Here is a 23,788-nt window from a genome sequence, read left to right as displayed (position 1 = left end):
GTTTTATCGTGGTGGATATTAGCACTTGTGATTTATAAATACTAGTCGTTCTTGCATGCATATAATAAATAATTTTTTACACTTTAAAATATATTATAAATAAAAGTAAATTATGTACATTAATACATTACATTAAAAAAAAGAAATAAAGAAAGAAAAGAAAACTAAATTGTCAGTTAATGTAAAATTTGAAAAGTTCAATAAGTTGTTTATCTTATCAATTGAGGGGCATTTTAGGCTTCTGAAAAAATTGGTGCAGTGATATCATCAATAACCGTTTATGAATATAAAGGGTCTTTCTTTTTTAGACTAATTGTTGTGGCACGCCTCCTGCATGCATATAATAAATAATATTTCGCTCTTTAAAATATATTATATAAGAGTAAAATATAAATATATTACATTTAAAAAAAAGAAAATAAAAGAAAATTAATTTATTACTTAATATAGAATTTAAAAATGTGAATAAGTTAGTTATATTATTAGTTGAATGGCATTTTTGGCTTTACAAAAAATTGGTGCGACAATATTATTAACCATCATTTGTGAGTGTGGAGTGTTTTTTTTTTATATATATATAATATAAATATATATAGATTAGTATACTTATATATATATTTATTTATTTTGTGCACCCTACATTTGGGCTATTTAAGGCACATCATTTATTAGAGGTTTGTTTGAAATAATTTTAATTCAAATTTATCTTTTTTCAATTTGTTCTTTAGATTTATGATATAGAGTTTATTCTTGCAGATAATTAATTTGATGATCTAACACTAATAAAAGTTACAGTTTCTAATATTTTAAATGTTTTAATTGCTACAATATTGATATTATTCCTATACTCGGAAAAAAATACGAACTAAACCGCATTGTGATTAATTAGTAAGAAAGTAAATTTATTTTTTACAGGACGACATGTAAATGAGTAGGCTATAAGCCTTTGGGCTCGTCGAAATTTAGGATCCAACCCGTCAAGAATTCTTGAACTCAGTGTCTCATCTGTTTTAGATCTCGGACTAAATGGGTTTAATCCCATAAATTTAATTTAAAATATTAAAAAAGCTAATATTTTTTTGAAAATAATATTACTATAACTTTATAAATAAGAACCGATAATATAATTGAAAGATTATATTTCGTATACAAATTTATATGTGTATATTTAGGCTCTACAAGTATAAAAAATATTAAAAAATATATATTACCTATATGTTCATTAAAATAACAAACTATTTTATATATAAATAAAATCTACGCATATTTTTTAATAAATATATGTGAAATATATCAAATATAAAATATTGAAATGGCTGGATTCGGGTTTAAAACACCAACCCGATCCGAAACTATGTAATAGCTTCAAAGTCCGCCCCAGGCTCGGGTCCGGGTTTCAATCCGCGGGAGTCCGGCCCAGTAAAGAATTAAGCCCAAGTCCAATACAAAATGAGTTGTCAAAGGGAAAAGGGAAAAGAGAAAGGAAAGAAAGATGAGGTAGAAGACCCAGCAACTGAACTAACTGTCAGCAGCACGTTTGCTCTCTTCCTCTCGACAAACAAACAACATTCCTTCCATTGAACTCCAATTCATCACTTACCTTCTGTAATAGCTATATATCAACTACCCTTCTCCTCAGATTCCATTTCTCAAATGAGAGTGAGAGGGAGAGGGCAACAACTTCACATCACCTCACCGATTCTTCAAAACTTGGGTTTCTGAAATCAGGGATATTTTCATTTCTTGAAAGCCTTCTGAAATTGTCCCGAGAAGCAAGAATCCTCAAAGGGGTTCTATTTTGTTGTGTTTCTTGACGAACCCAGATCGTTAAATCTTGAATCCTGGAATGGTGTCTGATTCCGTATCCATTTTGAGTCCAAACGACGATAACAAGCCGATGCCGATCTCAACAAAGGAAGACGATGATCATCCCGATGCTGCTCTTCTGCCCTTAAGCACAGATTCTTCTTCCTTGGACTCCCATCCAAAACCAGCTACGACCACGGTTATATTCCTTTCTCTCGTTATCTCCACTTGCGTTGCTCTCTCTGCAGCCATTGCTTTCGGCTTTCTGTTCTTCAAAGCTTCAAGTTCGGCAAGTGAGGTGTCTAGGCCGCTCAAGAAGCTCAAAAGTCCTGTCGTCTTGTTGATTTCGTTGGATGGATTCAGGTTTGGGTATCAATTCAAGACGGATACCCCGAATATCAATAGACTGATCAAGAATGGGACTGAAGCTGAATTGGGCTTGATTCCAGTGTTTCCAACGCTGACTTTTCCGAATCATTATTCCATTGTCACTGGTTTGTACCCTGCTTATCATGGAATAGTAAATAATTATTTCATCGATCCTGAAACTGGTGATTTGTTCACTATGGCTAGTCATCAGCCCAAGTGGTGGCTCGGTGAGCCGCTGTGGGAGACTGTGGTGAACAATGGCTTAAATGCTTCGACGTACTTTTGGCCTGGTTCGGAGGTGAAAAAGGGTTCTTGGAATTGTCCTAAGGGATATTGTATGTTATATAATAGTTCGGTTCCTTTCGAAGACAGAGTTGATGCCATTTTGAAGTACTTTGATTTGCCTAGTAGTGAGATTCCTGCCTTTATGACATTGTATTTTGAGGACCCTGATCATCAGGGTCACAAGGTTGGGCCTGATGATCCTCAGATCACCGAAGCTGTTGCTGGAGTGGATAAGATGCTCGGGAGGTTGATTAGTGGTTTGGAAGAAAGAGGGATTTTTGAGGATGTGAATATCATTTTGGTGGGTGATCATGGGATGGTCAGTACGTGTGACCGAAAGTTGATATTCTTAGATGACTTAGCAGACTGGATTCAGATACCAAAGGAATGGGTTTACTCCTACAGCCCATTGCTTGCAATTCGTCCACCACCTGGTTATTCAGCAGAAAAAGTTGTGGCTAAGATGAATTTGGGGCTAAAGTCGGGGAATGTGGTTAATGGTGAGTATTTGAGTGTTTATCTCAAGGAGGAGCTCCTTAGCAGACTGCATTATTCTGCTAGTGATCGAATTCCACCTATTATAGGATTGGTCGACGAAGGATTTAAAGTGGAGCAGACTAGATCGAAAAGGCAAGAATGTGGAGGAGCGCACGGATACGACAATGCATTTTTCTCAATGAGGACCATTTTTGTTGCTCATGGACCTCGATTTGCTAGGGGCCGGAAAATCCCATCATTTGAGAATGTTCAGATATATAACTTGGTGACAACCATCTTGAACATTCATGGAGCTCCAAATAATGGGACGGATTCATTTCCAGAGAGTATTCTTTTGCCCGAACATTGAAACTCATTTTCTTTTAAATGAAGTGGTATTTCAGATTCCGAACTGAACCAGGCGTTGACTGATGGTATTGTGCAAAGATGAATTTCCTTGATGCCTGATAGGTTCGGATAGGTAGGATGGGGTTTTGCAGAGAGGTAAATGCAACTAATAATATGACTTGACACAGTTAACAAGTTAAGCTTATGAAACCAGATGGATATTGTTATCACTAGTTTGCCGTCTGTCAAATGTTGTCTGTTCTATGTGCTACCTGTATAACATCAACTTACCATCACAGAGTTTGTGACCCACCCTTTCAGTGGAGCTGGTGAAGTGCCAACGGCCAACGATAACTGAGCATCATCCCACTAGCAGTTCTCACGTCTAACATTATTCTGTTGTTCCTTCTACATGCTCGGCTGTTGCTAATCTCATTTGTGGCCCTCAGCATTGTAGCTTATGCCTGAATCTGACTGCATTCAAGCTGCACTTGTTGTAATCTAATAATACTCAGGCAGTTTCGTCCTTGCGGAACTAAGGCGTAGCACTGAAAAGAGATCCAAGGCCTTATTGTGACTGATGTGTTCCAGTCATTGCTGACTGAGAACCTTGTTTTTGTGATTGAAATGCATTGGTTAGTTGCAGCCAAAATTAGTCATTTTATCAGTTTACTGCTGAATTTTTTTTATTTTATGTTTTCGTCGTTAAGCTGCTTAAATTTAAGTTGATTTAAGCCAAAAGCTATACTTCCTACCGACTTCCGCAGCTTCTTGATGAATTGTAAATAGTAAATTGTTTATTTAAATCTCCAATTCTTTTTTTTTTTTCACTTTTAACTTTTATTTTCAAATATTCTCAATTTTTATACCTGCATAATTTATAACTATTTTTATAATTTATTTTGATCATAAAAGCTGAAGCCTCAAACACCCATTTAGATTACGTTCCTTACCCAAGTGATTATTTCTAGTGTTGGTGGAAACTTGAACCATACTTGCTTCCCTCCTCATGTCACATTGCATGATCGAAACTAACCGAGTCTGGGATAGTTTTATACTCGTTCTGGCTGTTATTATAATCTCTTTGGTCATTTTTTTTAAACGGCACAATAATTACACTACAAATATATTATACTTATTATATAATTGATTCAAATTTAATCAAACTCGATCACCGTAAAAATTTCCTTGACCCTTGGTGCTTTATTAATAGTACATAGAAGAACTTCACGATACTTATATCAACATATCGTTGATTTTACCAGTTCGTCTTGAAATATTGCATCCCATTGGCATATATGTACGTGTGCGGTTGAACTATATTTGGATAAAAAAGAATCCTAATTCTATTCTATCAACACAAGCAAAAATTATTAAACAAATAACAGGAAATTATAGTCACTTTTTTAAATTTGACATTATTACAAATACTTTTAGTTATTTCAAAATTTACAAATAACTCTTTCAAACAAGAAATAATTATACAGCTTTAGATAGAGAAATGAACATAAATACTTTATCGAAATTGAACTTTTCAAAAAGTAACAATAAACATATGCAGAAATATTAAAAAATTTGAGGGTGTGCAGTAAATTAATCATAGGGCATGTTAGTTCACAAAAATACTTAATTATATATAAAAATATAATTGGTAATTTAAAAAAGATATTTTGATCAATTCACCACAAGTGATTTATTATTAATTTCTTGCAGGTCAAATAAATTTTTTAGGACCAAATTATCCTTACATATCTTCACACGTAAATATATGTGAAGAGGTACATCTTCATCATTATAAGGGTAGTTTAGTCAGAAAATTTAATTTGACCTGCAATAAGTCAGTAATAAATCAATCAAGGTAAATATAAAATTTTAACCAATTTTTTTGTTAATATTAACAAATTTAGTAAGTTTTAACTAACAGAAGATATACCACAATTAAAAAATACTAGATATAATTTTTTCAAACAATAAAAAATTTACATATACTTACGTCAAATTTCAATATATATATATAATTATACATTTTTCAAAAAAATTACCAAATATTTCGTAGTAATTATAAAATCTCAAACATCTTATGTAATATTTTACAAAGTTTATTAACTCACCAAACCTCTTGCTCTTGGTATTTTGACATATGAATTTTGGGTTCATTGAAATTTCCATTGGGTTTGGTTGGTTTGATTTAGCGAATCAACGCTTCCGGGATTTTCGTTCACACATTTTCATTCCAACTCTCCTCTGCTTGCTCTCAGTGTCTATCCCGACTCTACCACTACACACACTAAGTGTGTGACTGTCTGAGAGACCAACGACATTCTCCCTACTCGTCTTTTGGTTTTTTGCGTTTGTTTTCCATTTACGTAAACTGTCTACCATCCCATGAAACGGAAATATCTTTTCTGAAGAAGCTCAATTTGTAGAACACACAGGCACAAGAAGAGGTTGAAGAAGAAATCAAACGAATTCTTCACAAGACCTGTGTGTGTGTGTGAAAATGGCTGATGTGATCAAATTATCTTGTAATTCTCTGAGGTTTTCTTCTTCATTGTTAATATCTTTCACTTCGTCTGTCAATTCTTGTCAACGGGCTTTTCCCCCAACTCAAGTAGAATTGCTTAGGAGGGTAGATGTTGTTTCTTCTTTTGGTTCTGATTCTGTTTCTTCAATTGCCTTCAAACGCCACAAGCAATTGGCGTCTTTCAAGGTAAAGATTCCAACTTTCCTGAATTTCAATAGATTATTCGACCTGGGCCTGGATTTGATTTGATAACCAGTGTTTCCTGTAAAGCTTTTCATTCTTGTGCCGTTTTTCTGTCATGTACTTCAGAACTTGAATTTGAGTTTGTATGAAAAAGTTGGACTATTGGTGCACAAGGTGTATTAAGTTTCAAATGATTGTAGTAAATCATTTTTTACTTGATCTAATTCTGAAACACAATTTACATTATTAAACAATCGGGCAGAAAGTTCTATTAGTAATTTAACAAAAAATGCACTCTATTTGCTGAAATTATCATCAAAATTTGGTTAGAATGAAAACTTTGAAAAGTAGAATGCTATGCAAGGGTATTTGCTTGCATACACAACATAATTCTGGTTCAATAGGCCTTCCCTTCAAGTATTTGGAAAGGGGAGTTTTCTGTTTCACTAATAGAAGAGGGTAATTGTTATGTCAGTAAAATTAAGAAGGGGGGTCTGTGCAATTGTCATTTTTAAGCGGAAATGGCTTTAATTATTCACTTTAATGCTCTAGATCTGGTGTGGAACTTACAGTTGGATTCTGGTAGGACTTGGGTGGTCCTAGTCGTATCTAGGTTTCTTATGATGCTGAATCATGAAAGATGTCTCTGATACGAGATTGCCACAAATTAACTAAACTTGGCTTTGCCTGTTTTCTTGAAGTGTTTTAGATCATTCACCCTGGTGACCTTTTCTTTCATTTTCTTTCAGTCCAGATGACTCGTATGGGTTGTATCATGTATGACTAGTTCTCTGCTACCATGATCGTTCAGAACTCAATGAGCCATTGACTATGGTTGTGCTGAGGGTTGTTTTCGAGCATGTTCTTTATACATTTAAGTGGGTTTTATTAGGCTGAATTAAGTTTTGCATTCCATTACAAGAATCAACAGTTTTGTGTTGCTTCCTGGATCCTCTTAGACTACCGGAGAACTAAGTTTCCCTTTGGATTATTCTTATTAATTGGTATGTTTATGCCAAGTCGTTTTCAGCTGTATCATATTTGATTATGCTACAACAGCGTGTGTAAGGTCATTTGAGTAATTCGTGTGGGCATGTACTATCTATGTAAGTGTTCTTGTCATGAGATTTGAGGAACTATTCAGTCTTATGAAGTCTTTATAATCTGGTAATAATCATGTTCTTGAAAAACATAGGTGAGTTTGAGTGTCCTATTGAGTTTATAGTTTCTGAATTCTCAAATGCTAGATCTGGTTACATCTTTCCTCGAGTTAATGATGTCTATTTTAGTGGTGATACGTATCAGGTACATGCAACTTTCACTGAAAGTGAGCAGCCCAAGTGGTGGGAAAGAAATGCAGGCCCAAACATGATTGATATTCACTCCACACAAGAATTTTTGAACGCCTTGAGTGAGGCTAAAGATAGGCTAGTTATTGTCGAGTTCTATGGAACATGGTGTGCTTCTTGCCGAGCATTATTTCCCAAGGTAGTCTTTACTTTCCCCGATGTTTATTCTACTACGTAATATCATTACCTTGGGCTAGAATACGCATTTGAAAGGTAATTTTCCATAGAGGTTACATTGATTTTGCCATGCTTAAAAATCAGATACTGGTTTCAAATTAATGTAAGTGACAGTGTGCTCCATTATCAGCTTTGCAGAACAGCAGAGGAACATCCTGAAATCTTGTTCTTGAAAGTCAATTTCGACGAAAACAAGCCCATGAGCAAGAACTTGAACGTCAAGGTTCTTCCATATTTCCACTTCTACCGTGGAGCAGACGGATTGCTGGAGTCCTTTTCTTGTTCCCTTGCCAAAGTAAGTAACTTACCTTCTCCTTCACTTTTTTCCTGCAGTCAGCTCCCACCCGTTGAACGTTTTCAATATTACACCTGTGGTTCAAGAATTTGAAGTTGAGATTACATTTGGCATTTCACATTTGTGTTATTCTTCAAAGACTTGACTTCTTATTGTCGAAAAACTTCTGGCAGTTTCAGAAAATTAAAGACGCCATCGAACTACACAACTCGGATCGCTGCAGCCTTGGTCCCCCTAAAGGCGTCGGCGATCTAAACCTCGACAATCCCTCCCCTCCAAGGAAGGCAGCAGAATCATCTCCAACATAGTTGTTCTTAATTATATACAAGCAATTGGTCGTACGTAGAGTTGCATATCCGTTCCTCTTGAGGAATCCACTGTAGCTTGTAGCATTCTACGTGCAGTTAGCTTTGTGTAATAGCAGTTTTTTTCTGGTTGAAGAAGGGATCATCTCTGCTGCATCCTTTGTATAGGCTTGTAGCTATTCTTTTTACATGTTATTCGTTGAATGGTATTGATTTCAACAAGTAACTTGAATGTTGCCTGTGTTAAACGTCCATTCCAATTTTTTGATTTTAAATTAGTATCTTATCTTGTATTTTATTTTACGGATATTACACCACTCTCCCTTGAGGTTTATGGTAAGTATACGTAAATTCAATGCAGTTTGAAAAATTATATTTAGAAATTCTTACGTTTGTTTTCGTCGGGCTAATAGATTTCTCTATCAGTTAAAATTTATCGAATTGGTTAATATTAGTTAAAAAGTTGAATGAAAATCCTTATGTACCCTATTTGACATGTTGCTGATTTATTGCAAATCAAACAAAATTTTTCTGACCGAACTACTATTAAAAGGGTGAAAATATTTTTTTCATATGCATTAGCGTGTGAATTTCGATAAGGGTAATTTGGTCAGAAAAAAATTATTTGACTAATAATAAATTAATTGATGATAAATATAAATTTTCATTCAATTTTTTCGTTAACATCAAAAAATTTCGTGAATTTTGCTATAACTAATATCTTATCCTTGTTAGCAGAATGGACAACTAATTGCAATACTGCAACCATAATTGATTAATATTTACTATATTATTAATTTTAATCACGATAAGTAGATATAATAAAAAATCGTATTTTTTTAATGAACGCGTAAATCAAATAATTAATTAGGATCCTATTTTAATTCACAACTTATTCAACATATATTCCAGTACAAGTAAAATTCAATTCTCGATTGCTAAAATTAGTAACAAAATTAAAAAAAAAATAGCTAATAAGGAGACAAAGATTTTCTATCACACTTTGATACAACGAAATCAAATAAAAAAAAAAAAGAAAATCTTTGTTTTTTCCCTGAAACTCTGTGCGACAAATTGCTCCTTCATTCTCCCGTTTAGATCCGGCAGATTTACATCTCTTTCTTTCTCTCCAGTACCGTATCAAAATGAGCACCACATACGGCACAATCCCAACCACCCCGCCGCCCTCCGACCCGCCATTTCTCGTCCATGCCCGTCAACGGGTCCGATCCGATATGGGGACCCGCCGCCCATGGAAGGAAATGGTCTCCTTTTCCCTGCCGGAGAGCTTCAACGCCGCCCTCCAACGGATCCAAACCAACACCTCCTATTTCCACGTGAACTACGCCATGATCATTCTGTTCGCGCTTTTCATCAACCTGTTATGGCACCCCGTCGCCCTGATTGTGTTCGTCGCCATGACGGCCGCGTGGCTCTTCCTCTACATCCTCCGTGACGAGCCCGTCGTCCTGTTCGGGTACGCCATGGAGGAACAGGTCGTCCTGGTGGTTCTGTCGATCCTGACGGTGGTTACGCTGATGATGACGCGCGCGTCGGTGTTCGTAGCGGGGCTGGTGGTTGGGGTGGTGGTGGTGGTGGCGCACGGGGCGTTTAGGAGGACGAATGATCTGGTTCTCGACGAGGAGGACGGCGGCGGGCACGGCGGTGACAGGGTGGTGGATTTGAAGGAGACTGCTTCTGCTTCTTATTCTTCGTCTAACTCATAGGAAATTAAAGTGTGTAATGGATTGCGATTGTCTTCAACTTTTGCATGGGAAAATTCTAACTCATACTGAGTTGACGTGAATTTGAATTAATTAGATGTTAAATATAATATACTTGTATGGTAATTAATATATAATTTGTAAAAATTATCAATCACATGATAAGTATATTATACTTGTTTCATAATTACATTTGAGTAAGAATTTATGTTTTGCACGTTGATGCTCTAATTTTAATTCATTCTAATAGCTAGTTTTAATTTGTTGTTATAAGTGTGTGATTATGTATATATTATATTTTCTATTTTAATTCTATAGTAATATATATGCTTTACATATATAAAGATTTATATATATAATATATCTATATTAAATAAAATATAAGATGCAACATATATAAAGATTTATATATATAATATATCTATATTAAATAAAATATAAGATGCAACATGATGTAGAATGAAAAAATTTAGTGGGGATTACGTATGGGGACACAGAATCTCAACTTTTGTCTGAAAGAATACAATTTTTAATTAAAAACACATGTATCCCGTGGACAAGTTTTCCAGGGATTTCATGTATCCAACTAGGTAAAAATAATAAATATTAGATGATTCTATTTCAGAACAATTTGAACTTTTAAAAATAATGCTTATTCAAAATGTATTAGACTCAAATCAAATAAAAATTTTTGGGTCAAATTTGCTGATATGTATTTATTAAAAGAAGAGTTTCACGTGCAAGGTTTGAACCTCCAAAAAAAAGAAAAATAAATAAAGAAAGAGATAATTACACCGTTTTTTTTTTTTTAGTTTTTGTGTAATTACACATAAATTTTTTGTGTTTTGAAAATTTACATTTGATTCTCCTACTATTTGTTAGTATAATTCATGAATTTGCTGACATTAGCAAAAACTTGAATGAAAATTCATATTTTCCACAATAAACATAAAGACTTATTGTATGTCAAATAAATCTATTACAACCAACTACCCTTAAAAGGATGAACATGCACGATTTCATATGTATTAGCATTCTCACAATTTAATTTTTTAAATGAGACAGTGATTCAACACAATTTAACTTCCCAAATATCATATTTACAGACAATGGCCATGCAAACTGAACTGTGTTAACTGAATGTCTGCCCCTCGATCGACATATAGCCTCCATCCCATTCTCGAAATGGCCATGCAAACTGAACTTGTCTTCTATATATGTGTACTACAATGCATCGTGTCGAATATGGGCATTTGAAAAAACGATGTGATGCAGGTAGCACAATTCGGGTTGGGTCGTTGAATTCCTCTTCGAACTTTCTACAAGTGGATCATGAGAACAAAATACACGTTAGGCTTGTTGGGTAGCCCCTAGCTAAGGCCCTTCGATACTTAAGTTAGAAAAGCGATCAGTGGAGAGCTAGTGAGATCAGAAAACGTGATAAATACACTTGCCATAATTATTCATAAATACAGGTATTTATTGCGTACGGTACCGCATGATAATGTGCCATGTGGCATCATCTGGTTGTCCTGGTGTCAGGTGATCCAATGGCTGTCAAACAGGCAGGTCAGCCGGTCCGAGTCAGGCAAGTCGGGTCGGGCGACCTGACCCGCGCCTTCATGCGCGGATCTTATCCTTTACTGCAAATCTCTTTAAAAAATAAGGGCAATTTGATCTTTTGGTAGTTACCCTCATCACAATAGCCGTGCCATTCCTCCTCCCCTTTGTTGCACAATGCGCATGTGTTGTTTCGATGGTTTATCCATTGCGAAAAGCTTATATATGTTGGACTGCTAACCATAATATAAATGTATTATGGGGGACTGAAAATAATCTGGTAACATATTTATTGATATTTTGACTTTAAATGAGCCAATATAATAAACTACATTTACTTTTTTATTATATAAGCATAAAGTTATTTTTCTCCATTTTGATTAATGTTTTATAATGAGGAGGGTGTTAGAAGGTTTCAAATGTTGAAGGGTCTTTTTGTTTTTTAATACTACCTTCAGAATACAAGGGGTAAAAAGAATTTAATCCTATTTGATAATACCAGAATATCTATACTTTATTATTGAGAGTATCTTTTTGGCGTCCCACTTAATTTATTTTTAGATTAATTAATTTTTTAAATTTCTTTACTTATTATGATTTTTCATAACTACTTTTTGATAGTTTTTTTTTTGTACTCGTGCATTTTTTTCCTCTAACATTAGCAATATCTTTATTTTCAATATTTTTTATAAATCAAAATCTTTTCATTAACTCACTATCTTAATATTATATTTTGAGTACTTTTATCCTCTACAAATATTAATAATTCAATTTATATAATATTTTAGTTTAATTTATTTTTAAGAATTATACACATCCATAAGATAAGAGGGAAAAAAAAAGCAATTTATCCCCCTCCCCCCTTCCTCTCTCTGTGATATTGCAAGTAAATTACCCCCTATGAAAAGAAAAAAGTAAACCCCTTATGTTTTTTAAAATAAAATAATTTATCCACTATATTTTTTAAAATGAAAAAATTTACCACCCTAAACTCTAGAGTAAATTATTATTTTTTTTTAATAGAAGGATAATTTGTTCATTTGTAATATCATAAAGAGGTAAATTATATTTTACCCATATACCATACTCACTAGTTTTATTGATTTTTGCTCGGTCTGTATTGTGCCACGTTAAATATTATCAGTATTTTTAGTAACACAACCGTTTACACTTTTTTTTTCCAAAAAAAGAGAAGAGATGAGAAACTATATTCTTTAAAAAAACTCAATAGTACATATGGTCAATTTTTGTGTGGAAATATCTGACCCGATTATACGACAAATATCATATATTTATCATTTGATTCATATATAGTTAAAACAATTATAATCAATTCATCGACTAAATTTAATTTCGAAATGAATTTGCCTTTTGGCGTCACAAATTGCAAAACACGAGATGTACGTTTTCAGAAACCAAGAACATCGCTATCCTCCATAAATATTGGAGAAACTGCACATATTCGCATAGGAGTTGACTAAGATGTTCAAAAGAAGGACTGTAACGTGAGATTCCAAGATAAAAGGGAAAAGGGTAAAGAGTAGGGATAGATTCTCATTCTAACATGATAAGCAAGAATATGAACATGTGGTGGATGCTCCACACTCCACCTCCAAACCCTTTCTCTTGCTTTCAAGTCCATAAACCTTTGATAGAATAGTACAAGCTACAAAGAATATACACAAACTCACAAACAACGACACATCAAAAGTCGTAAAGACACAACTTCAGCTCATCGGTAACGCATGCGTGTAACAATTAGTAGAAAGTGTTACGATGTGGAACACGAGACTAAGTGTTGGTCAGGCTACTGTTTAAGTTAAGCCCAACCTTGTTTGTACCTGCGGAAAAGTTCTTCGGTTTGAGCGTTCCTGTATGCGCTGCAAGCAATGAGATAAACCCAAATCAAGACCACCACAGTTATGATCAGTATTATGTTGGCTTTTCTCCATTCATGCCTAAGGTTTCCTAGCAGACCGGCCTTGCAAGAGTCGCAGTTATAGCACAACTGGCTCGGATCGTTGTTCCAGATCGTGCAATCGGCCTCTGCTGCAATGTTAGACGGGCCGACCCAAGTAGTAGGGCTTGAATATTGGAACCCACACATCGTCGGAGGCTTGCAGCACCCGGACTGTAACTCAATTTTTTTTGTAAAATTATAAATGTTACTGTGGAGAGAACAGAACAGAAAGACCGAATAATAGTTATGCTACTAAAGAAACCGCAGAAATTCACACATTAAATTTGAACATTAAGTGTGTCATATTGATCAACATAATACGAAAACAGGCACGCTATGCTGACAGAGTTGGGTGTTATTTTAGTTGAGATCAATGGTGAGAAGTGAATATTGGGAATGTCTTAGTGATGAAATTATGACAATATAAGACTCGAAATGCAAAGGGTCCACCATTAGTTAGAAAACAGAAAAGATAACAGGCTGGATTAATCAATCTGCATCTGCAGTGTTCCAATCAAATTAAAGAGGTTGGTATAGACAGATAGTCAAGTTCCAGCGTGTTCTGTTCTTCACTCAGTCAATAATGCAATCCAAGAAAAGAAAAAAATGAGAGCACTACGATTATCTAACGTCCATAATTCAACCAAACCATTAACCACAAAGTCCTACAAACGACAATAACGAAAGGAGTAAAAGCATAGTTCTTCTTTTTGTCGTCTACAGGTGAGTTTCACTTTTTCCCGTAAACTATGGACATGTACAGTTTGCTCCCTCCAACTACACTGAAAAACAAACAAGGTACTCCACGAACAGATTCAAGGTCAATGCTAAAAGCTCGTTTAATTAAGATTGATTCTTCATATGTACACAACAAACCAAATTTGAAAACGTTTTTCGTTCAAAGATTTGAATCTCAACTCCGGAGCAACTCTATTAGAAAAAATACAATAATTAGTATAATTAGTCCAGTTTTACTCGTGTTTGGCTCGGCTGAAGCTTGTTCACATTCCATTCTTGTCACAATCCAAACTAAGATTAGAACCGCTAAACACAACTTTTGATGCTCGATAAAAGTTCAAACAACTTTGTACGGTATATACACTATCTCCAAATAAAAAAAACATAAGTTTCAAAATTCAAATTTGTCCCCCTCCTTTCAATATATTCGAAAAAATCTTAAAGTTAGGATCTTGAAAAAGAGAAAGTACCCCTTCATTTTCCTTCGTTCCCTCCAGAATACAACTCAGAACCTATTCATCCCACTGAATACATTGTATATTTGTCATATGATATAAATATTAACTAAAAATGGCGAATTCCTATATCGTACCAATTATGCAACCTACATGACTAGTGAATTAAAACTTTCTAAAACATTCCCATTCTAGACTAACTTTTCTATTTTGCCATTAGGTCCTTCTAGTTCTTCAATTCTCATATTTACCCCTCTAATATTCTCACAGTCACCACTCCAATAATTGGCTCTTGGCAAAACCAACACCGCGTTTGGAGTCATCACAAAAGAAACCAACGCATTCCCTCATAAATAAGAAAGAAACCAAACAATCCTTGCGTAACTCAACCAGCAAGCAGCAGCAAATTAGCAAATCAACTTGCTCACCTCAATAGGAGAAAGATGCGCAGCAAAGAAATCGGCAGCGGAAATAAACTTCTGATTAAGCTTCGGACAAATCTGGGAATCCGCCAAACAAGCCCTTATCTTCCCCCAATTATCATTGCCGGTAATATGATCCCTAAGCCAAGACGAGAACCCCTCCAGCCTGTACTCCCGGAACCCCATTCCGGGCACGGGGTACGAGCCGTCGGGGCGCGTCACGACGAAAGCGAGCACGAGGAGCACCAGCAACAGAACTATGAGGATAAACATGCAAACCAAGTAGACCCCCAAAAGGCCTTCCTTTTTCCAGTAGGCGCCAACGAATCCGGTGAGGGCGACAACGAGGAAAGCTATACCGAGGAAGACGAGGGGCCAACGGAGCCAGTGGATGCACTCGTTGTCGGGCTTGGAGGCCAGCCATATGCCGGCGGAGATTATGGGGATGGAGCACATAAGAGCAACGAAGTTGAGGATGGCTGTGATGTTGTTGCTGACTGCCATGATCAATGTGTGGAGAGTATGGGGATGGGTTGGGTTTTAAGTGTGAAAGTGGGAGGCAAGTTTGCTTTGGGAAATGGGGGGAGGGCGGTGGTGGGGCTACGAACTTTCACAAGCCCCAGGGGCCAGGGTGATCCAACCAGAATATTTAGACTGTCAGTAAAAACGGTTTATTCGATGCTGTCTGAGTGGGAACTAGCCGCCTCCACTTAAACATTGACACTTGTTTTATTTTTCTTGAACCCTATACCATTAGTACATTACACTTGTCAAATTATTTTTTTAGAGTATTATGAGCTAGAAGTAAATAATTTCTTAAAAAATGATCCAGTGGACTCAGAACCAATCGAGGTTGAAAATGAACCAAAGGGTCAAAATGATAATAACCCTGAAAATGATGATGACCTCAATATTCCAGTTATGTTGGATGTGATTGGAAGTAATGGTAATGAGTCGTCAAGCCATGTTCGATTTGAACATACCAGCTTAACCGGGCCCACCTTCTCTCTATCCGGTAATTTTATTTTTCAGTACAACACATCTCGAGGTTCCTATCGACTCATACGATATCCCATCTGTTAGTTGGGGCCATCTTTACAACTCAAACTTTGAAAATCTTGAATGTGGCAAGATTTTTAAGAGTAAAGTCCACTTGAAAGCGAGTGTAAAAAATTTCTCGGTGCAGTTTGCAATGTGAGAATATTGTGTGGTTGAGAGCAAATCAAAACTGTGGAAAGTTGTGCGCAAGTATTATGAGGCCATTGGGTGCAATTAGATGCAAAAAGGGATATTCAAAGCCAATATATGATTATTTAAAAAAATAAATATTTTCTACTGAATCTAAGATTTCAAATTCAAATCTGACATGATTTTTTTCTTAAAAATAAAATCCCAAATCTGTATCAAATGCATTTTTTTATAAAAAATGTACGGGATTTCAAATCCAGGTTCCGCCTAAAGTTTCAAAAGTTTTTAAAACACACCTTTTTCATAATTTTTTTTTTATTTTAAAAATAATTTTCCCTTGAAATTTGTGTAAGTCGGATATAAGCTTCTAATACTTAATTTCAATTTTTCATCATTAATTTATATTTGGAAACAATTATTATTATAGGTGTAACTGCAGGTATTAAATGGGTGTACGTCTTTATAAGAAAAACTTTGTCCGAATGAGGTCTTGTCAAACCTAATTAAGTACAGAGTAAGTGTACCACACTTGTTATAATTGATCACTTCCCTTGAACTATATACCAATTACACGACTAGTGTATTACACTTGCCATATGATTTATTCAAATTCGATCGAATCGAATCCGAACTCAAATTTCCCGTCTTTACAGTGGATCGAACCAGAAATACATAAAAAAAGAATTGAACATCAAACAAAAACTTTTAAAACGATTTTATTCTTCTCAAGAGATTTAGTAATTGTGAACAACATTGCTTTACCTGTGGGAATTACACGCCCACAAAATCGAAAAGACTTCTTGCAATAGATTTACTTGGTCATTGTTGGATTGAGTATCTCTCCAGAAGAAATTCTTAAACTAGAAGAATGAAGAAATAAATTCTCAATAATTTAGATTGGGATAATTTGCTTTGTTTTTTAAAATATAGAGTATAATTTATTTATTTTTTTTCTTATAGACGGTTTCCGCTAATTTCTCGGGTAAATTGCGTTCTATTTCTTAGCTCAAAACCTCAATCATATCACATGGGTGTTTAATGCGCGATTTTCCCGCCATCTCTATGTAAGACTTCCGAAATCAAAACCCTAATTTGATCTCCAGCTCCATCTCTTTCTATTCGTGCATTCCGCAGAAGGGAAAACAAAGAGAATGGAGGGTTGGATTCCACTGTTTGAAATTTTCGTGAATTCCCCATGCCCTGAGAGTGAGGCATCACTGTGGTTACAGAAAGCTTTCAACCCTTCGTCGAACGCCAGTCCCATTTCCACTGCGTCTTTCCTTTCACTGCTCGCGGCTCCTTCAGAGACCACTTCTATTGACCCTTCTTCTCCACATGAAAAGAGGTAAGCCCACATAAATTTGTGTTCTTTTTGTGCGTCTAGTTGAGAAGCTGGTTTGTTTTGTGTTTAGAGTTAAGTGTTCATCGTTTAATGAGCAGGGTTATGTGGATAGAAACACTACCGGCTGTAGTTCAGGCCCGAATTTTGTCATTTCTTGCATATGATCATCAGAGATTTTGCAAACGGGACTTGTGTAAACTTGCCAGACTTGTGCTGAGTGAGGGCAAAGGTCTTGATTTTTGGGTGAAGAAAGCTGCTCAACGGCTGCTTGACATGGTATCCGTTACTAATTATCAATGGATTTCTCATTTCAATTTGGACACTGAAGAAGAAAATGTGGAGGACGAGTTCTATTCGCTGCCAGATTGGCTCAGGGATACTGCTAAAGATAGTGATTCAGTATTTACTTGGCTTCCTATGTCATCTGATGAACTAAGTGAGACGATGCCGCTGACTGCTAGCGGAGGTAATGAAGATGATATTTCCATTGATGTGGAGGAGAGCAAACAAGAAGAATTTGATGAAGTGATGCTAGAGGTTGATGTGGACGAATTGAAGCTTGATGACTATATAGCCATTGACGTCGAGCAAATGGCAAAATCTTTGAAATCTCGGCTTCTAAATGTAGAGTCTACTTCAGAAGCTGTGGAATTGGGGAAGGAAGTTCACAAACTTTGTTTCGAAAGCAAACAAAATTCTTTGGTAGTTTTGGATTTGATTGAACCATGGAGTGCAGATGATGAGACTGCAGCAGTTTTAATTTCTGAATTGTCTGATGGAAGTGAAACTTATGAACTTGGTTGGCCAGCTCATATCTTATGCTCGATAGTCCTACCTAAGTTTCTAGTCCTCAGTGAACCAGCTTCTCGTGTACTAGTGATGAGAACAATAGAGTATTGCAAGGCTCATCAAACGGCTGCTGAGTATGCCCTTTTGTTTCCGTTAATTCTACGAAATGAGGGTATAAACAACCCCATATGCGATGTGATTTCTAGAATAATTAAAGAATCCCTGCACCCTGGTCATGTTTCTTCATTCTGCCAAAAACTGCTTTGCGAAGATAAAGATGCGCGGGGATTTGTCTGCCTTCCCCGCCAGCGATGTTTGATCAGTGAGGAATTGGTGTGGACGGATTCTTTGTTTAGTTTATGGCAAAACATCTTGAACCACAATGTTCATTTGACGCAAGATTCAGTTGATCAACTTGTTTACCACGTCCGCGAATCCACTGATAGGTTTTCAAAATCTTTGAAGTTTTGCAATTTTCTATTGTGCCTAGTCAACAAATGTGCTCCCTTTTTGAAGCCACACAAGCTTTTATTAACTGCTGCCGTTGAGAACACTAATACCCTGGTTACCAAATCGATATTATCGAAATTGTCTGGTTTGTAACTTACTCTATTCTGGTAAACTTAAGTGCTAGGTGCTTTGGCTTTTACTCATGTGGAGTGTGAAATTTTTCAAGAGGTCAGAGATCTTGCTCAAAAATCAAGTTCTGATCAAAAGCTTTAAGTGGAGTCCTGTGCTTTCTTACCTGCTTATTTCATAGGAACACTGGTAATTTTCTGTTTTTAGTTTGGATCCACAAGACTTCAGTATTCATCCAAATATGGATGGAAAATTTATCATGTCTTGCAGTATGAAAAACAGCCTTGCGATGATTCAGCTCTAGAGACAATGTTTCTCCTTCTGGGCTGTCCCTCGACCAAATAAAACGTTGGATATTAATTAAAGCATGGAGTTGAACATTGGATAAGCACAAATAAGAAAAGGCAGCTGGAAATCAAATCATATGTTTGGGATATGTAAGACCTGTATCATCTTTTATTCAAGGTCATGGATTTGTTTTGTGTAGAATGAGAATGGATAAATAAGTATGTACAGTTTTATTTACAGATCAAATAAGTATGTGCAGTTTATGTACAGATAAAATGCCAATTATGGTACATTAGCTATTACCTTGTTCCAATATAGGAATTCTTGTGTTCACTAGCTTTCCAATATTCAAAAGATGGAAAAGGTGAATTTTCATAGGATACCTGAAGGATAAACCATTAAGAGTTCACATCTCACAAACTCTTAAATACTTTTCTTTGTGGGATTACAAACGTGAATGCATCTAAACATAACCAGCCCATTACTGAAAAATTCAGTTTATGAACATTAAGAAAAAAGTTAAGGAAGCAGTGGACAGCAGCTTCTCTTGACTTTGACAAGGTAAAAATAGAAACACAGAGATGAAGAGAACTAGAACATAGGAGAAAGTTATTATTGGATATAGCAGGGCAAATATCAGTTTTCTCCGGTGAGGATGCTTGGGTGTCCATTGGCCATGTTCTTCAGGGACTGAAATCTGAGGTCCTTGTCTCCAAACTTGGTCTTAGTATAAAGGTTCAGGTAATCACGGAAGCAGTAATGACTAGGAAGTAAGAGCTTGGGAGCTGGAGAAATTATCGCGTCTCCTGCAGGGTTGTAGAATGTTGCAATGGACAGTCTGTTTCCATCCTTCATTGCCATAACACGGTGCAAAGCACTCTTGTATGCTCCATTACTCAATATTTCCACCTGATCGCCGGTGTTCACAAACAGTCTATTGTTCTTGGAAGGTGGAATTTTCACCCATTTTCCGTCCTTGAAAAATTCAAGACCAGGGACTTGGTCATCTTGGAGCAAGAGGATGATACCTCCAGCATCCGTGTGCTCCCGAAGTCCTCTTATATGTTCAGGGTGCGGACACTGCGGGTATATTGCTACTTTTGTTCCTACAGAAGGACCCCTGCTTCCTGAAAATGCTTCCATTATGTGATTCTTCTCTATTCCCAGGTTCTCACATATGAGCTCTGAAATTTTTTCTGCTACCTTAATCAGTTGATCAATGTAATCGTCCATAGCATTGCTGCATGTACATTTCACTTATTAGCCAAATGAATATATGGCAGTTACGTACATTGTTATGCGTTTATGTTGGAATAGAGCCATCTATTCGACTATCTTGATTCTTATTTTAGTAAATGTTTGGATTGTATCAGTAGTGATCTGTCCTTTGGATGCAGGAGAATAACATTCTCACAATAACTTACTGGAGGTCGCCTGAGAGGCTGGTAAGCTCATTAATGTTAGAACACGGTCGATGCCAAATGAAGTAGGTGCTTTCCCAATCTTTGTCACTGATATATCCACCATTCTCCAAGTTCTTGGCCATCTCAGAGTCATAAAAGCTGGCTTTCAGGTTCTCTTCATAATGCCGATTCACCAAAAGCTTCACCTTCTTCATAAGCTCCACATCAATTCCATGGTTCTCAATCTGCAGGTATCAAACACTGTTATTTTAAGATCATTGCAGTAAATGCTACCTAGATATAACAACTTATAGTCTTATACTATAGTTTCATTACCATAAAGAAACCCCATTTTGCACATGCATCGTGGAGACTTGCCATTGTCTCACTTCTTTCCTCACCCTCAAGCTTACTGAAGTCCAACACAGGGATCTCCATCTCTCTCTCTCTTCCCTCCTCTCTCTTTCTCTCTCTTGTTTTCCTGTTATTGTGAGGGAGATACACAACTTTGTGGTATATTTATAGGCAAACAAGGACGAGGGGTGTTTTTTAATTACTACAAAAGTTAAAACAGTTATAAATGGTAGTTACAAGTGAAGCACAAACCCTTAATCAAAGAAGAATTATTTGGGTGCATTGGGAAGAGCAAGGTAGGTTGACAAGTCCAAGTTCAGGTAACCACCCATCAACTCATTGTATCTAATACTCTGACTACAGATCTATCGTCTGCTTACCAATATAAATCTCTCATTCATTCATTCTCATGCAAGAATCTTGCATAGGATGCTTCTTTTTCACCCATCCCAATATGTCAACTCTTTTGCATGTCAACTGGGCTTTATGTATTAATAAGCGTCCTATCCCTACCGGGTTCAGTCAAATTTGTTCAGTAGAGAAATATTATTATACTTGTCATATGATTAATCTCTTTTATGAAACTTTACATCAATTATGTAATCGTACTATGATCAATTTAGATATAATTAAATTCATTTCAGACTAGAATTTTCCGTTGATCATGTAGTTTTGCTTGAGGCCACTTTACTCCAAGTTGTGGTGCCTTTGATTATGATTCATAGTTTTGAAAAACCAGGTGCAATGATCCACTGAATGGAGGTGTCTTTGTTTAGCAGAGTAGGAGAAATGAACCAAGCAGCTGCTCTTCCAGTGGGCGGTTTGGAATTGACCTCTCATTGTTGTATATGATTAGTTATGATTTTGAAATTAGCAGTCCTTTCTATCAGATATTTAGGATGTGTTGGATACTTTCCCAGTCTTATCTGATACAGTTTCAATTTTTTTGCTTTTGGGTTACATTTAGATTAATAAATTTAAATTTAAGTGAAGAATTTAGAAAAAAAATTTCAAACGATAAAATCCATCAATGTGCAACAAAATATAATTTCAGTTTAGAGTTAAAAACTTTGAAATTATTTAAATTTAAATTTATCCAAACAATTTTAAAAGATACGTTATTAGGAATTTTACAATCCATGACTTTGAATTCATCATTTCAACTGAAATTTTAGTTTTTGGATATTCTAAAATTATATTAGATACGTATCTTTTTTGTATTTGTATTTTAAAAATACTCGACATACATTGTATGGGACCATTTTTAGAAGTAAATGGTTGAATTCCAAAATTTGAGAGATTACATTTCTTCATTTTAATAAAATTCACATGCCGCACTCATACATGGATAATCGTGATTATTTTATAAGTGATATATGGAGGGAAGTGATCATTCTCCGTTTAGAAAGTGTAGGGCTTCCTTACAAAATTTTCATATTTGATAATAAGATATATATTCAGTTATTCAGTACATTTGATGCAGAATGTGGATGAGTAAGAAAGAAAAAGGCAATTTTAGTGAAGATACAGTTGTAGTTTGTGGTTAGGAGTCCAGGAATTGATTCTTTTCCGACTTTCTTGCCGAAATTTCACTCTCATAAAAGTAGGATTTGGCACATGGATTATATAGTCCCTGTTTTTGTTGACTGTTTTTTGTATTTTTTTTTTTTAAATAAGAATGATGAAAGTGATTCTCCAACTCCCTTTATGGAGTAACATTCTTTTCCTCTCATAATGCAAAGAGTCTCCGCGAGTTGAATTTTCTATTCTAAATTTCATTCTATCTTCTGTTTCAATTAATATATACGCATTACACATATAAAGATTACATTATTTATTAAAAAAAACTTTTATATACGGAGCATGAATATGTTTTAACATGCGTAGTAGACAGGGTTCGGTGGGCCCAACTTAGGATTGGATTGACGCAACAAAAAATTGGGATGGTCCAACTCAAATCCAATTGGGATCAGATTAGTCTTGGACGAGTCTCAAATATCAATATTTAGGACTCTTCCAACCTAGCGGTCCTAGACCGGGCTTGTTTGGCGCTAGGTGGATTGGTCCAACTAGATGATTTTTTTTTTTTAAACATGATTTTTATTTTATTATTTTAAGTTGACTATCTTTTTAGGTTTTTAAAATTTTTAGTGCATTAATATTCTTTGTTTATTATTTTTTTTCAAAGTTTATTTAAACTCTTTTTTGGCTTCTTATCATCCAAGTTTATTATTAACTACTCTCTTTTTCTAGTTATAAATTTTTATTATATATCTTTATATGACTTAATTTATTATTTATTTGCGTCATAAAATAATCATAAATTTAAGTAATTACTTAAAAGATACTTCATTTTCATAAAAAATAAAAATAAAATAGGCCAAATCGAGGCTGGATTGGACCTTAAGTCGAACAATAGATAGTTCCTGGGTTTACAAATGAACTCATTGGGTCCTTTAAAGACTACTTTCAGACCGATCATAAATAATCCTGAGTTGGACTTTTCTAGGTTGGTCTGTGCCCGTCTTGGGCTGGTTCGGCCCATTATGCGCGTTGATATATGTTGAATGGAATAAAACATGCAACGAAATTTGAAATAGGAGATCCAACCCAAAGTTTTGGGAAAAAATAAAGGGTAAATTACAACCACCTCTCCTTAGATTTGGTATAATTACAAATACTTTCTCGTTATTTAAAAATTTATAAATACCTCCTTAATTTTAACATTTGTTTAATAACGAGCCCATTCAGTTAGGTTTTTTTTTATCTAATTTTTATGGTAAATAAACTAAAAATATTTTTTTAAATTATAAATTATAATTATATATATATTTTAAAATTTTTTAAAATATTTTTATGACCTATTGC

General features: G+C 35.3%; 5 protein-coding genes and 1 pseudogene across 7 annotated transcripts; 4 read left to right on the top strand and 2 right to left on the bottom strand.

Annotated features, from left to right (window-relative positions):
* Nucleotides 1-1,487: 1,487 nt before the first annotated feature.
* LOC105161844 (nucleotide pyrophosphatase/phosphodiesterase 1) lies at nt 1,488-4,110 on the top strand. Its single transcript, XM_011079670.3, has one exon. The coding sequence runs from the start codon at nt 1,847-1,849 to the stop codon at nt 3,305-3,307; it is 1,461 nt and encodes a 486-aa protein (XP_011077972.1). The 5' UTR covers nt 1,488-1,846; the 3' UTR covers nt 3,308-4,110.
* Nucleotides 4,111-5,461: 1,351 nt separating this feature from the next.
* Nucleotides 5,462-8,366, top strand: LOC105161842 (thioredoxin-like 2, chloroplastic). Of its 3 annotated transcripts, none has more exons than XM_011079667.3 (4): nt 5,462-5,995; nt 7,298-7,480; nt 7,649-7,813; nt 7,987-8,366. In XM_011079667.3, exons 1-4 carry the CDS (start codon nt 5,786-5,788, stop codon nt 8,119-8,121), a joined length of 693 nt encoding a protein of 230 aa, XP_011077969.1. In that variant the 5' UTR covers nt 5,462-5,785; the 3' UTR covers nt 8,122-8,366. The 3 variants fall into 3 exon arrangements, with proteins under 3 accessions (XP_011077969.1, XP_011077970.1, XP_020549383.1); XM_011079668.3 differs by having other exon boundaries at nt 7,282-7,480; XM_020693724.2 differs by having other exon boundaries at nt 5,854-5,995; nt 6,742-7,480.
* A 671-nt stretch (nt 8,367-9,037) lies between these two features.
* Nucleotides 9,038-9,846, top strand: LOC105161998 (PRA1 family protein F2 pseudogene; annotated as a pseudogene).
* Nucleotides 9,847-12,921: 3,075 nt separating this feature from the next.
* Nucleotides 12,922-15,642, bottom strand: TET2 (tetraspanin2). Its single transcript, XM_011079666.3, has 2 exons — nt 14,984-15,642; nt 12,922-13,533 (listed from the first exon to the last, which is right to left on the bottom strand). Exons 1-2 carry the CDS (start codon nt 15,479-15,481, stop codon nt 13,222-13,224), a joined length of 810 nt encoding a protein of 269 aa, XP_011077968.1. The 5' UTR covers nt 15,482-15,642; the 3' UTR covers nt 12,922-13,221.
* A 1,473-nt stretch (nt 15,643-17,115) lies between these two features.
* Nucleotides 17,116-20,812, top strand: LOC105161840 (fanconi anemia group E protein FANCE protein). The gene is made up of 2 exons (XM_011079665.3): nt 17,116-17,510; nt 17,606-20,812. The coding sequence occupies exons 1-2, from the start codon at nt 17,317-17,319 to the stop codon at nt 18,897-18,899; spliced, it is 1,488 nt and encodes a 495-aa protein (XP_011077967.1). The 5' UTR covers nt 17,116-17,316; the 3' UTR covers nt 18,900-20,812.
* Nucleotides 19,511-21,039, bottom strand: LOC105161839 (1-aminocyclopropane-1-carboxylate oxidase 1-like). Its single transcript, XM_011079663.3, has 3 exons — nt 20,903-21,039; nt 20,588-20,811; nt 19,511-20,403 (listed from the first exon to the last, which is right to left on the bottom strand). The coding sequence occupies exons 1-3, from the start codon at nt 21,002-21,004 to the stop codon at nt 19,800-19,802; spliced, it is 930 nt and encodes a 309-aa protein (XP_011077965.1). The 5' UTR covers nt 21,005-21,039; the 3' UTR covers nt 19,511-19,799.
* Between the last annotated feature and the right edge of the window lie 2,749 nt (nt 21,040-23,788).

Source organism: Sesamum indicum, linkage group LG5 (assembly GCF_026168435.1).
Source record: "Sesamum indicum cultivar Baizhima isolate 11 linkage group LG5, ASM2616843v1, whole genome shotgun sequence".
In the NCBI taxonomy this organism is placed as follows: Eukaryota; Viridiplantae; Streptophyta; class Magnoliopsida; order Lamiales; family Pedaliaceae; genus Sesamum; species Sesamum indicum.
This window is presented reverse-complemented; position numbering and strand designations above follow the sequence as displayed.

Bases quoted from the DNA above. Each gene is read 5' to 3' on its own strand.
- LOC105161844 (XM_011079670.3), top strand. From the start codon at position 1,847: ATGGTGTCTGATTCCGTATCCATTTTGAGTCCAAACGACGATAACAAG.
- LOC105161842 (XM_011079667.3), top strand. From the start codon at position 5,786: ATGGCTGATGTGATCAAATTATCTTGTAATTCTCTGAGGTTTTCTTCT. The intron at 5,996-7,297 runs GTAAAGATTCCA...GATACGTATCAG, and splicing joins AGCAATTGGCGTCTTTCAAG to GTACATGCAACTTTCACTGA. The intron at 7,481-7,648 runs GTAGTCTTTACT...CTCCATTATCAG, and splicing joins GCCGAGCATTATTTCCCAAG to CTTTGCAGAACAGCAGAGGA.
- TET2 (XM_011079666.3), bottom strand. From the start codon at position 15,481: ATGGCAGTCAGCAACAACATCACAGCCATCCTCAACTTCGTTGCTCTT. The intron at 13,534-14,983 runs GTGAGCAAGTTG...ATTGAGTTACAG, and splicing joins CGCATCTTTCTCCTATTGAG to TCCGGGTGCTGCAAGCCTCC.
- LOC105161840 (XM_011079665.3), top strand. From the start codon at position 17,317: ATGGAGGGTTGGATTCCACTGTTTGAAATTTTCGTGAATTCCCCATGC. The intron at 17,511-17,605 runs GTAAGCCCACAT...TTTAATGAGCAG, and splicing joins TCTTCTCCACATGAAAAGAG to GGTTATGTGGATAGAAACAC.
- LOC105161839 (XM_011079663.3), bottom strand. From the start codon at position 21,004: ATGGAGATCCCTGTGTTGGACTTCAGTAAGCTTGAGGGTGAGGAAAGA. The intron at 20,812-20,902 runs GTAATGAAACTA...TGATACCTGCAG, and splicing joins CAAAATGGGGTTTCTTTATG to ATTGAGAACCATGGAATTGA. The intron at 20,404-20,587 runs GTAAGTTATTGT...ATGTACATGCAG, and splicing joins AGCCTCTCAGGCGACCTCCA to CAATGCTATGGACGATTACA.